The sequence below is a fragment of the Emiliania huxleyi genome (assembly GCF_000372725.1).
Source record: "Emiliania huxleyi CCMP1516 unplaced genomic scaffold EMIHUscaffold_233, whole genome shotgun sequence".
Taxonomy (NCBI): domain Eukaryota; phylum Haptophyta; order Isochrysidales; family Noelaerhabdaceae; genus Emiliania; species Emiliania huxleyi.
In genome coordinates, this window is record NW_005200309.1 from 14,760 (window position 1) to 27,815 (window position 13,056).

The 13,056-nt window shown below is 62.8% G+C and overlaps 4 protein-coding genes across 4 annotated transcripts; 2 read left to right on the forward strand and 2 right to left on the reverse strand.

Moving 5' to 3' along the window:
- Positions 1–609: 609 nt before the first annotated feature.
- On the forward strand, positions 610–2,647 carry EMIHUDRAFT_468930 (hypothetical protein; the record flags this gene model as incomplete). The annotated part of the gene is made up of 2 exons (XM_005779258.1): positions 610–817; positions 951–2,647. 2 exons carry the CDS (start codon positions 610–612, stop codon positions 2,339–2,341), a joined length of 1,599 nt encoding a protein of 532 aa, XP_005779315.1. The 3' UTR covers positions 2,342–2,647.
- Positions 2,648–2,836: 189 nt separating this feature from the next.
- EMIHUDRAFT_114859 (hypothetical protein) lies at positions 2,837–3,862 on the forward strand (the record flags this gene model as incomplete). The annotated part of the gene is made up of 1 exon (XM_005779259.1): positions 2,837–3,862. The coding sequence occupies one exon, from the start codon at positions 2,837–2,839 to the stop codon at positions 3,860–3,862; it is 1,026 nt and encodes a 341-aa protein (XP_005779316.1).
- A 1,036-nt stretch (positions 3,863–4,898) lies between these two features.
- On the reverse strand, positions 4,899–6,400 carry EMIHUDRAFT_236301 (hypothetical protein; the record flags this gene model as incomplete). The annotated part of the gene is made up of 7 exons (XM_005779260.1): positions 4,899–5,009; positions 5,186–5,315; positions 5,353–5,555; positions 5,626–5,707; positions 5,776–5,969; positions 6,052–6,191; positions 6,319–6,400. The coding sequence occupies 7 exons, from the start codon at positions 6,398–6,400 to the stop codon at positions 4,899–4,901; spliced, it is 942 nt and encodes a 313-aa protein (XP_005779317.1).
- Positions 6,401–12,137: 5,737 nt separating this feature from the next.
- Positions 12,138–12,864, reverse strand: EMIHUDRAFT_236304 (hypothetical protein; the record flags this gene model as incomplete). The annotated part of the gene is made up of 2 exons (XM_005779261.1): positions 12,138–12,701; positions 12,859–12,864. The coding sequence occupies 2 exons, from the start codon at positions 12,862–12,864 to the stop codon at positions 12,138–12,140; spliced, it is 570 nt and encodes a 189-aa protein (XP_005779318.1).
- Positions 12,865–13,056: the final 192 nt, after the last annotated feature.

Below are 13,056 nucleotides of genomic sequence, written 5' to 3' on the forward strand. Positions count from 1 at the left end.
CCGCTTGACGCCAGCCGTGCGGCGCTGCGCTTTTGGGGGAAGATAGGGCCCGTGTGGCCGTAGCATATTTCGACGCGTCAAGTGCAAGCTAGCCGCCAGCTAGCCAGCCCGCTCCCCGCAGATGTGCGGGGGGGGGGGGGGGGCGGGTTGCTGCTGAGCAGGCACGCTGTATGGGGCGCGGCCCCTGCACAGGAATCAGGAGTGAATCGGCTGCCCCCCTCGCGCTCCTCACTCCCGCTTTCCGGGGGCAAGGCCGGTGTGAAAGATAGAGAGAAAAGCGTTCCTTTTCCACTCGAACCGGAAAAAAAAGAGTGTGTGTCGGCGTTGGGCCTTGCCTTGACGTTTGTTTCCTAACATGCAATGGCCGCCGTTGGGCGAGCAGCGGGAGCCGAGGTCGTACCTCGCTGCGTCTGCTGGTGGTGCTGCCGGAGCCGCCCACAGCCTCCGCCCTCACCGCCGACGGCGCCCTCCGTGGAGCTGGGGCGGTGGAGCCTCCGGCAGTCTGGGCCACGGCGAGGACCTGTCGAACCAGCTGCTGCCCAAGAAGATCGAGGAGTGGGCGCCCCGGGGTAAACACAGAAAAAAGAAAGGCGGTTTCGTGGCTGCGACATGCAAAAGCAGACTGCGCTGCGCCTGTCGGAGGTCAACCTCCTCGTCGTCACCGATGTGCACTCTTTCCTCGCCGCCCACCTGCACGCGGATGGCATGTGCGGCGTCGAGAGGTGCGACGCGTCCTTCGGTGCACTGCTGTCTTTCGTCCAGCACCTCCGCGCCGCGGGCGACAAGCAGGGGAAGGACGTCTTTTTCTTCGACAACGGTGCGCCTCTCCCTGCCCTCTCCCTGCCCTCTCCCTGCGATGCGCCTCACCCTGCGATGCGCCTTCCCTGCGCGGGCCCGCCCGCCACGCCGCCGCCGGCCCGACCCCCCCCCTCCCCCTTCTCCCCGCTCAGGTGACGTGGTTGACGGGACCGGGCTAAGCTCTGCCACGCCCGTCCACGGCAAGGCGGTGCTCCCGCTGCTGACCAGCCTGCCGCTCGATGCACTGAACTGCGGCAACCACGAGCTCTACCAGAGCAGGACTGTTCTCGAGGGGCTGCTTGGCACGGTCGGCCCGCGGCCGTCCTTTGTCGGCAGCTGGAACGGGACTTACCTCACCTCCAACATCGTACTCGCCTCGTCGGGAGCGCCGCTCGGATCGCGCTTCGCCTTGCTGAAAGGGCGACACGGGACTCGGCTGCTCGTCCTCGGCTGGCTGTACGAGATGCGCGACCACTGCGCCGCCGTCAACGTCACTAAGATCGCGGCGGCCGTGAGCGAGCCGTGGTTTGCTGCGGCGATGGCGCACGCTGCGCACGTCGACGCGATCGTGCTCCTCGCGCACATGCACTACGCCGACCCGCTCGTGGGCGAGATGCTGGCCGCCATCCGCAGGGCGGTGGGGCCGGCAGTACTCGTGCAGGTCCTCGCGGGCCATTCCCACATCCGCGCCTCCGCGCGCCTCGACGCGCGCGCGGCGGTGCTCGAAGCAGGCCACTACGCGGACACGGTTGGCTTCGCGTCGTTCAACGCCTCGCGCGGAGTGTCACTCCACCACAGCTTCGTGCACGAGTATGTGCATATGAGCCGCGCCTCGCTCGCCGCCGCCGCCGGGGTCGCCGCTGCCGCGTTCGACACGCCGGCAGGCCTGGCGCTGTCGCGCCGCATCGACGAGACGCGCGATGCGCTCGGAGTCTCGACTGCTCTCGGCTGCGCGCCACGCACCTACCGCGCCTCCGCCCCCCTCGGCGCGGACGACTCGCTCTGGTCGCTCTATTTGGACGTCGTCGCGCCGGCCGCCCTCTTCACGCCTGCGCGCAACGCATCGCAGTGCTTCCTCACCTCGACCGGCGCGTTGAGGTATGACTTGTACGCCGGCCGTGTGACCCGGGACGACGTGGCGATGGTCCTTCCCTTTGAGGACCGGCTGTGGGTGGTGCAGGCGCGCGGAGACGTCATCTCCAAGGCGTTGGCCTCGCTCAACAGCGGGTCGGCCGGCGGAGAGGACGGGGAGGAGGGGGAGCGGCCCTTGCGTGCGGAGCAGGCGGCGTTGCCTCGGTACGCGGCGACCCCGAGCGCGCTCGCGCCCGAGCAGCTCTTTGACGCGATCGTGGGCGATTTCGACCGGGACGCTGTCGCGGGAGCCATCCGCACGGCTGGCGGGGCCGCCGTCGGCCCGCCCGTGCGCTACGACAAGGCCGCAGTTGCAGCTCGCAGCATTGCGCCACCGCCAACAGACACGGATGCGTGGCTCCGCTGGGCGAGGACGTTGCCGCAGCCACCATGCGGGGTCGCGTCTAGGTGAGACCGGAAGCAGTTCGAGGTTTTGGCGCTTGGAGTTATCGTCACCTGCCACACAGTCTCAATAGGACTCTCTCTCTCTCTCTCTCTTCACATAATATGCGCATGTGACAGACTCGACTCTATCTCTCTCGCACACGGATCCAGCGCACTACGCCATATAAACCGGGCTTGAAAGACACACAAACGGACCCAAACCACCCCGCGCACAACGCGCGACCGATCGACTTTGCGCCCCCGCGGCGTGTCACAGGGACAGGCGCTCGCGGGCGCTTTTTGATTGCGTGAGACATATGCAAAGTGTGGTCAGATCGGCTCTTTAGGGACGGCGTGGGCTGGTCGCTTGCAAATACGAGCCTTTGCAATGGGATGCGCCGGTTCGAAGCCCGAGCTCAATCGGAATGTGACGAGTGCAGGCGCGTGGAGGAGCGAGTAGTCCTTCATGCTCACCGCAACCCACGCACATATCGCCCGGTTGACTCGGCCTTGTGCACCTGCCATGGCAGGTAAAGACAGAAAGACGATCGAGAAGAACTATCCGGGGGCCGAAGTTGACGAGGGTGGTCGCTTCAAGCCGCTGCCGCCCGCCGATGATGATGCCAAACTGCTGGTCTGCGAGTACCCGTCACTGGGCGTGATACGGCTCGACTACGACTACCCTCCCGCCCTCGGCGACATTGATCACCCGGGCTCCTTTTACTACGACGTGTTTTATCGTGTCGTGCCTGGCCTCACGTTTGGGATGTGCCAAAAGGGCGAGATGCCGGACGAAATCAAGCAGCGCTTCATCGACGCCATCAAGTGGCTTGACGCGCAAGGTGTTGCGGGAATCACCAGTGACTGTGGCTTCTTCATGAATTTTCAAGACCTCGCGAGGACAGTCACCGACAAACCCGTCTTCATGTCATCGCTTTGCCAGCTGCCCGCCGTCGTCTGTGCCTATGCCGCACACGAGCACATTGCGCTCTTTACCGCCAACGGCGAGTCGCTGAAGCCCATGCGTGACCTGATCAAGAAGGAGTGCGGCGTGGACCCGGAGGAGTCGCGCTTCATCATCGTTGGCTGCCAAGACGTGCCTGGCTTCGAGGCGGTGGCGAATGGCGATCGCGTCGACGTCGACTCTGTCATGCCGCACATCGTCCGACTCGCAAAGGAGACAGTCGCCAAATACGCAGACACGGCAAAGCCAATTCGCGCCATCCTGTTTGAGTGCACGGAGCTGCCGCCATACTCGGACGCCGTGCGCGCGGCGACCCGGCTGCCCGTCTTCGACGCCATCACATCCTGTAACTCCTTCCTCGCGGCGCTCATGGACAACCCGCGTTTTGGCGTCAACAACTGGCACCTTTCCTGGGATGGCAGCCAGACCGACTACCGTTACGGCGACAATTTATCGGCGGACCTCAAGGCCAAGCTCGTTAACGCGGAGCATGCCGAGAACGTCGCCGCGGCGGAGCGAAAGCTCGCGAAGGATCGCCAGAAGCCTAAGCCGGCCACCGGCACCGGCACCGCGTTTGACGCATGACGCGATTTACTGCTTCCGATGTGTGCTGTCATTCTCACATATGACGAGACTTTTTTCACTTACAGTTACACTTTTCACCACGCCCGTGGGAGTCGTGTCTGCTTTTGGTTTGGCATTGCTTTAGTGTTCATTACCGTTTGGCGCGCCTCTGTAAACAATCACCTCCCGGGACGCCGAGAGAGCCGAGCAGCCGAGGTCAGTAGTCGTCCGGCGGGGATAGCGATCCGCCTTCAAGGCGCCCCGCCTTCTATCATCTGGAACCACCCACATCGTACGCCGGGAGCCGCCGAGCATTTCCGCGCGACGGCTGCGGGCATCGATTCAAAAATTGTCGTCATCGTCGTCGTCCTCCTCCTCGGACGCATCCTCGTCCAGCTCAAACATGCCGCCCACTCCGTTTGGCGAGTGTGCTCCACCGCCAAAGCCGCCCTGATCACAAGGTGGAGGCAGATTTAAGCTCCATCATCGGATTTTTTGCTCTCCTCTCGACCTAAGGCACCACCTCGGTCAGGTCGCCGTCGTCCTCATCATCCTCGTCCTCCTCTTCCTGCAACTCACATCATAGGTGAAAGCGTGCCATTTGAGAGGAGACATCGTGCGTCATTGACGGCTTGCCTCCTCATCGCTCTCCTCGTCGCTCTCCTCGTCGCTGTGCCTCGCCGCGCCGTGCTGGCCTCGGGATGCGCCACGCGGCCGCGCCAACCGACGCGCGTCTGACTCGAGCGCCTCGTCTAAGGCCTGCTCATCAACCTGCGCCTGCGTACGGAGAGGCGCGAACAACCTGAGCCTTGTGCATGCTGTCGGGCGGCGCCGCATGCTCTGCTCGCCTGGCCGCGCAGCACCTGCAGCTCCTCCTCTCGCAGCCGCCTCTGCATTGCCCGCAAATGGCGCTCACGCGCCTCCGCCTGTTCGACAAGTCAAAAGTCAATTAACCGGTACAAATGCCCGCGCTGTTGGAACCGTCACTCTTCAGGCCTTCTCCGCGTCGGCGGCGTGGATGGCGTCCAACTCGCCTGTTCGCCCGAGATACAGAGACTCAAGTAGGAAGCTGAAGCGCGGTGGCGCTCGTGCAAGCGCCCTCGCCCTCGAGGTAGGTGAGGTTGCGCCAGAGGCTGACATAGCTGCTGTACTGTGCGTTGAGATCCGCCTATTGCGCGTCCCGGGCCGCGCTAGGACGGCTAGTCGCGACCAGCCAGCGCCACTTGATCCTGCCACCTCGAGCCTCTCCATCTCGTCCATATGTGCTGGTCTCACCTGCGGGGACGGGTGCGCCCAGTGGACCCCTCGTGCAAGCGTGAGCTGGGCCGCAGCTGTGCGGCCCACCGACTGGAGAGACGCTAGCCGCTTCAGCTGCCGATCGAGCTCGGTCCGCTTCTTGTCAATCTTGGCCTTTAGACAGAGCCCGGGGATGAGCCGGGAGCGAATGATAGGAGTCAGGGAGGCAAAGGCATGCCTGCAGCGCCGCCTCGTCGGCGCTGAGCGTGCGCAACTTATCTGCCCAGCTCTCCGCCTCCTCAGCAGACGCCTCCGCAAGCCTTTGCACAAACAAGTGAGCGTCAGGCACCGCAGGGCTGTTGCGTCGGACATTGTGCCGCGACCGCCTCGCAAGCTGCTTGTGCATCGAGTCGGCGTCGTGATGCTTGCCCAGCGCACGAGCGGCAGCCTCCTTTGCGTCTGCGTGCCCTTCCAGCGCCTACCAGGACTCGGCGGAAAGCATCTCGCCTGCGCTTGGTGCGGGTTTATGACAGTAGCCAGTAGCGCACCTCGTGCAGAGCGGCACCGTACTTGGTGATGTCTGCAGAGATCGCGCGAGTCGTCTTGAGGTCAGCAAAGGCATGTCCTGGCCTATGGACGCTCGGCATGCGGGCTTCCTAGCCGGAAGTGGACGGGGCCGGCGCTTTGGGACGGCCCACCCCAGGTCAAAGGAGAGCTCGTTCTGCTCGTCGTCGTCGGTGGCCCCGCGGTGCGCCTGGTGGAGGAGGGCCGCCACCTTGAGCAGCTCCTTGACTGCAAACCCATTCGCCTGGTAGAGGTTCTTGAGGTTGAGCTTCACTCGAGCTCGCACCTGCGCCGCAGGCCAGTGTGGGATGACACACTGCACGCGCGCCTCCGCACGGGGCGCGGTGTCCAACTTGCGCTCTCTGGGAGTGTGGGGCGGGTGAAGGGAAACGGCTGCCCGAAGCGCGCACCAGCAGTTGCTCCGCGGCTGATTTCAGAAACGCTATCCGGTCCCCCTCGGTGCGGATCTCGTCGAGGATTTGCATCTTCTTGTCGTACCTCCGGCACAGCCAGATGAGCACGTCCGCCACCAGCTCAAAGTGGGGTTTGCCTGCGAGATCACGGACGGCTCAGCGCGGTCTCGGTTGCCTCGACGGCCTGGACGGCCATAGAGGGAGCGGCGAGGGCGGGGGAGGAGCGCTGGGCGGAGGGGGGGTGGGGGGGCAGCGGAGGCGCACGGAAATTCTCGATGGATATCAGGCGCGGATAGCCGAGCGTGCACATGATCTCCTTGAAGTTTCGCAGCTCGCGGTACGACATGTTGGCTTTGAGGGGGCTCGGGGCGGCTGGAGCACTCGGAGCGGCAGTTCGCAGCCCACGCACCGCGGGATGCGCGCCGCGCCGGCGACGGTTGGCAAGCGTAACAGAACTCGACCGCGATTTTCTTCTCTGTGTCCGGGCCGCGGCGCAGTTTTGTGCCGCCGCTCAGGTGTGTATTCTTTTTGCTTGGGGCGGCCAGCATGCCGGGGTAGGTAGGGTAGGTCTGGTCGCTTTTTTCGGGTTTTTCCCTCTCTTCACGCCGGAATTTTCAGAAAAAGAAATTTTCCGCGGAAATCACGATGTCAACCCTCCCCAAATGGGTGATCTGGTGCTTGTAGGGCTTGATAGTGGCCTGCCATGTCACAGGAAGGACTGTGATTGCAGGAGAGTACCACCAGCCATCACTTTAGTAAAAGAAAGAAAGAAAGAAAACAGACAACCCAAGGGAGGGATGGGAGGACTAACAACGTTTGAACGGCCGGATCCCAACGGAATCGGGCCCTGTGATGAAGAGGAGATACGGACAGCCTTTGGCGCGGGCATGTGGGGAGGAAAGCTGCCAAACACGTGGGAGCCGATAGACGCGGAGATGTACGCGATACTCGCATACTTACGCAAAATGGCGAGCGCGAGCGATGCGCAATCGCGGCGGTGCTTAGTGCTATGCGACTGCAAACCCGCGCTGCAGCAAATTGAGAATGCGCACCGCAAAGGGATGCCAGAAGGTCTGAGGGACTGGGAGAGAGGCGGACTGCTGGAGGCGATCGCTTACTATAGATCGAAGCTAGAGGCGGTGGTCTTCATGTGGGTGCCAGCACACGTGGGAATAGCCTGCAACGCATACGCCGACGCGGTGGCGACAGCATACCTCGGAAATAACGACGCGGAGGACGCCTCGAAAGTGGTGCGGGACGCGGTGCGAACTCGGCCGTGCATGTACACAGTGAGAAAGGAGATGGCAGAAGACCCGGAGAAGAGGGAGATATCGGACCGACGGACATACGGGCACATGCGCCAGAGCGCACACGAGTGGGTGTGCGAACAACTTCGAAAGACGGTGAGGCCGGGATCGCACACGGCAGGGGTGGCGGGACGGCTGTGGAGCGAAGTGGCTGTAGCCAGCCTAAAACATCGATGGGACAATAAGATGAGATTGCCCGACGAGAACGGGGGGAAGGACAGGCGGGCGACATTTGACGACGTCGGGGATCACAATGTGACGACCAAAACGATCTTGGGGGCCAGGGTGAGACAACAGGTCGGGGTGCCACATGGGGCACACCACAGGCGTATTCTAGAGGGGGAAAAGAAGCGGGGAATGAGGGGCCCCGCCACGAGAAGCGCGTTCTGGGGATGCAGAGCGTGCAAGGCGGCTAGGGATGAGGCCACAAAAGAGGCGTCGTTGGCGCACATACTGAGCGGCAGCTGCGCTGGAAATAAGGAAGAGGTAGTGGGGAAGGCAGCCTCGATGGCCATACAGACATGGGTGCGAAACAACGACAAGACCAAGGCACGGGCAGAGGAACGAGAGAAGAATATAGAGTGGATAAAGCGCCTGTTCACGGCATGGAGGGTAAGCCACGCCGAACGCAAGGAAGCCGGGGAAGACGACCCCGAGGAGGACGAAACAAAAGTGGAAATCCCGCCGTCAGCTGTCACAATATACCCGAAGGGAACCCCAGTGCCAACACCGACCATTGAGGTACAAGTGCTCGAAACGAGAGTGGACCTGAGCAACGACATGACAGGGCGGGATATGCTCGCAGTGGGAGTCAGAAATGTGGTCCTTGCGCGAGGAATGCTCGATAAACTCGAGGGACCAAAATACGCGGAGAGGAGAGCGGAGTTACGCAGAAAGGCGAGAGAAGCAGCGAGAGCAAGAGATCGGCAGACGACAGCGGCGTCTCAGAACGAGGCCGAGGAGAGCGATGAGTCAGGGGAAGAGACAGCAGGAGAGAGAACGACGAGAGTGAGAAGAATGCGAGGTGGCATGAAGGTCGCTGCAAGAATTGGTGATAAACTGCGGAGAGAGATAGGAAGTGGTAGACGCCCGAGGGTGGGCGACGGCTAACACCACACTTCTCCCCTAAAATCCCTGTGTGGTGGCGGCGTACCGTCCTCCCATCCCTCCCTTGGGTTGCCTGTTTTCTTTCTTTCTTTCTTTCTGAAGCGAGAATCAGCGAGAGACTGCGAAGAGAGATAGGAAGAGGCAGACTCCCTAGGGTGGGCGACGGATAGCGCACCACACACCTCTCCTTAAAATCCCTGTGTGGTGGCGGCGTGCCGTCCTCCCATCCCTCCCTTGGGTTGTCTGTTTTCTTTCTTTCTTTTCTGAAGAGAGATCCAAGCCCCGTCGATGAGTGGTCAGATGGTTAGTGCCCGAGAGCGAGGGGTCCGGGGGGGAGCACAAACATAGGACGCCCAGCCTTGCCCTCGTGCCGCCGAGTGCATATCCTATGCGAGAGAGATCCCCTGTGCCCTGTGCCCAGCCCTCTCCGCGCGGCGATGCGCCCTCCCCCCTCGCTTTTGCAAAATCCTGCAAAGGTGGGGACGTGTCTGTCCTCGACCCAGCCCTAGCTTGGGATGTCCGTTGTATTTATTATTTATTTATTTGAAGAGAGATCGGCGCGAATTCTTTTTCTCGATGTCTGCCCCGCCGCGCCGCTGCTCGCGCCGCCTCGCCACCGGGGCCACCGCCTCCTCCGCCGCTGCCCCCTCGCCGGACACGCCGCCGCCCGCCCGCCTGCTCGACCTCCCCACGGACCTCCTCGAGCGCGTCCTCTCTCGCTGCGACAGCCCCGTCGACATCGCTCGCGTCGCGGCCGTCTCGCTGCTCTTCCACGCCTCGCTCGCGGCGGAGGCCATCCGCTTGTGGGCGCAAGAGCGCGGCTTCGAGCTGCCGGCGCAGCCAGAGGGCGAGGGCTGCCCCGTGCGGTGGCTGTGCTTCGCTGCGTTGCTGTGCGAGTTTAACCCGCCGGCGAGGGCGGCGGCAGGCGGACGGCACAGCCTCTTCATCGACGGCGAGGGGCGGCTCTCGTCGTGCGGGAAGGCTGAGAGCTGGATGCCGGGCATTCTTGGGCACGGCGAGGGTGTGGTGCAGCTCAACACGCCAACGCGCCTCCCGTCGCCACTGGGCGGCGAGCGCGCCGTGAGCGTGTCGGCAGCAAGCATGCACAGCCTCGCCCTCACCGCTGACGGCGCCGTCTGGAGCTGGGGCGATGGAGGCTTTGGCAAGCTGGGCCACGGCGACCAGCAGGACCAGCTGCTGCCGAAGAAGATCGCAGCCTTTGCTAGCCGGCGCGTCGCCGCTGTGTCGGTGGGAGGGGAGCACAGCCTCGCTCTCACCGCCGACGGCGCCGTTTGGAGCTGGGGATTGGGAGCCTTTGGCCAGTTGGGCCACGGCGACCGGCAGCAGCAGCTGCTGCCCAAGAAGATTGAGGCTTTTGCTAGCCAGCGCGTCGTCGCACTGTCGGCTGGGCAGCGCCACAGCCTCGCCATCATTGCGGACGGCGCCGTCTGGAGCTGGGGCTATGGAGGCTGGGGCGAGCTGGGCCACGGCGACCGGCAGCAGCAGCTGCTGCCAACGAAGATCGAGGCCTTGGCTGGGCGGCGCATCGTCGCTGTGTCCGCTGGAGATGTGCACAGCCTCGCCATCACCGCGGACGGCGCCGTCTGGAGCTGGGGCAGTGGAGTCTCTGGCCAGCTGGGCCACGGCGACACGCAGACCCAGCCGCTACCGAAGAAGGTCGAGGCCTTTGCTGGGCAGCGCGTCGTCGCTGTGTCGGCTGGAGCCGGCCACAGCCTCGCTCTCGCCGCCGACGGCAGTGTCTGGAGCTGGGGCGACGGAGACTACGGCAAGCTGGGCCACGGCGACCAGCAGATCCAGCCGCTGCCCAAGAAGGTCGAGGCCTTTGCTGGGCAGCGCGTCGTCGCTGTGTCGGCAGGAGTAGACCGCAACTTCGCCCGCACGGTCGATGGCGCTGTTTATGCCTGGGGCGAGGGCGGCCGCGGCTGCCTAGGACACGGAGAGGACCTGTCGGACCAGCTGCTGCCCAAGAAGGTCGAGGCGTGGGCGCCAGGGCAGTGATGAGAAGGGCGAATGGGCTCTGTGTTGTGAGAGAAAATCTGACTCTCGTTGCTGTCTCTCCCTTCTCGACTCTCTCGCTTCAGGGTGAGAAAAAAGAAAAAAATCGGGCGCGGCGTTGAGTCGGCGCGGCCACCGCGCCACAGGCTTGTTGCACGAGTATATGGGACACGATGTCGTCTCAAATGTGAGGGGTTTTGACTCCTACCGGCTCCTGACGCTATCCCTGGCAGCTCTAATGACCAGGATCAGTAGTGTTGTGATAGAGGATGCCCAAAACCACGCTACCAGCGCTTGGTCACATCGGCCCCGAGGTCAGATCCATCTAGCCTTGACTTCGCCTGGGGTCCATGCCCGAAGCCCACCCTGTGAATGTAGAAGGTAGCCATCCATGGTTGTATAGTCGGCTCAATTATAGTCGGAATTTAAAGCTCAATTGCACGCGCGCACAAACACCCACTCATCCCGGGAGGGCAGGGAGGGACACACAAAATTCACTCACACGTTGGCGAGGGACCGCTCAGCACGATGGTAGAAGGGGCACAACGAGTCGGTCCACCAACGTTTGTGGCGGTCGGTAGAGCGGACCACAAACAAGTAACGCTCATTAGTAGAAACTTACGGGAGTTTACTTGGAGACCCCGCCCGGCGGCAATCGCAAGATCACCTCGTGCTCGTTGAGGATAGCCGCCGTAGGCCCAGCCCGTTGATCGCCGTGGACCACCTCCGGCGGTCAAGGCAACTTTATCTAGAGCCTGCTCTAGAAACCATCGCCTTGACTTCGCCTGGGGTCCATGCCCGAAGCCCACCCTGTGAATGTAGAAGGTAGCCATCCATGGTTGTATAGTCGGCTCAATTATAGTCGGAATTTAAAGCTCAATTGCACGCGCGCACAAACACCCACTCATCCCGCTCGCGCGTGACGGCGAGCTAGAAAGAAAGCCAAATGGAGGCAGAGTCCCTCCAGAACGTAGAGTGGAACGAGGTAAGCGTTGGAGTCGCTCCTGTCGTCTCCACCAGGGATCACGTGACGCATGCACACCACAAAGGGGTGGTTGGCAGGCTCCACCTTAAGCATGATCTCTGCCCTGCGAATGCCGGTGTAGCCGTCGGGGCACGGCCTGACAAGACTGATGGACAACTGCGTTGAGCCACGCGACCCCCCGTCGCTCATCGTGCCTCGCCCGAGTGGTGTAGTCCCGCACACACAAAATTCACTCACACGTTGGCGAGGGACCGCTCAGCACGATGGTAGAAGGGGCACAACGAGTCGGTCCACCAACGTTTGTGGCGGTCGGTAGAGCGGACCACAAACAAGTAACGCTCATTAGTAGAAACTTACGGGAGTTTACTTGGAGACCCCGCCCGGCGGCAATCGCAAGATCACCTCGTGCTCGTTGAGGATAGCCGCCGTAGGCCCAGCCCGTTGATCGCCGTGGACCACCTCCGGCGGTCAAGGCAACTTTATCTAGAGCCTGCTCTAGAAACCATCCTGTCAGAACATCTGTGGGAGCTCCACAAACCAGGTTAGAACCTTTACGACGTCTCTCGCATAAAAGAATTGTGATTCGCTCCCGGCAAGCCTCCGTTTCCCCCTTTATCGATCTACCCGCTAATTGCAACGACGCGTTCGCCTCGACACGATGTCATCTCCTACACGAGGCGCTGCAGCATCCACATCATCACCGGCTCGCGGCAGTACGGGCAGTCGCGCATCCGATCCGCGCAAGCGCCGCACGCGCACTGGTGCCCACATGGCACGGCGATGTGCGTCTTCGGCCTGGTAAAACACACGATGCATGTGGTCTCGCCGCCGAGGGTGGACTCAGGAACAACCGCCCGGCCAGTGTCGAAGTCGGCGTTGGCGAGCGAGACGGTCGCCACCGCTGGCTGGGGCTCTCCCGACACCGCATCGTCGGAGACGGAGTCGGAGCTCGGGTCCTCGGGTCCGATCGAGTCCTCATCGGGGGCCGCGGCAGCAAGCTGCGACGGCGACTCCGATGGCGGCGCAAAGGACTCGGCGAGGTCGGCCGGAGCAGCGGCGCCAACCTCCGGTGATGGCTCCTCTAGTGCCTGTCCCTCTGGCACTACACTCAGCCTCGCCGTCGCCTCGCCGAGGCAGCGGACAGGCACTCCCGCCTCCTTCTCCGCCTCGGGCGCCGCCACCTCTGCATCCACCTCTGCCAAGTCCGCCTCACCCGCCGCCTCGCCGTGCGCCTGCGACGACCCTGCCCTGCCCTTCCCCTTTTTCTTCTTCTTCTTTCCCTTCTTGCTTTCCTTCTTCTTGGCCTTCCGCCTCCTTCTCCGGCTCGAGCTCCGCCAGAAGCGCGTCGCCTAGGCACAACCAGGGTGTTGTGATGAACAAAGCCCAAACCTCCATGTTCCGCCAAAAAGGTGTCTCGCCCTTGCCGGCTTCGTCTCCCGTTTTCTTTTGCCGGCCTTCGCCCGCCCTTTGTTTGCTCTTTCGATCCAGCTTTTGCGCACTTCCGTTTTGGCCCTGCCCTGCCCTTCCCAATACGGCCAGACGCCGCTTTTTGCTCCCTTCACAGTCGGAAAAAACCTCCCTGGGCCC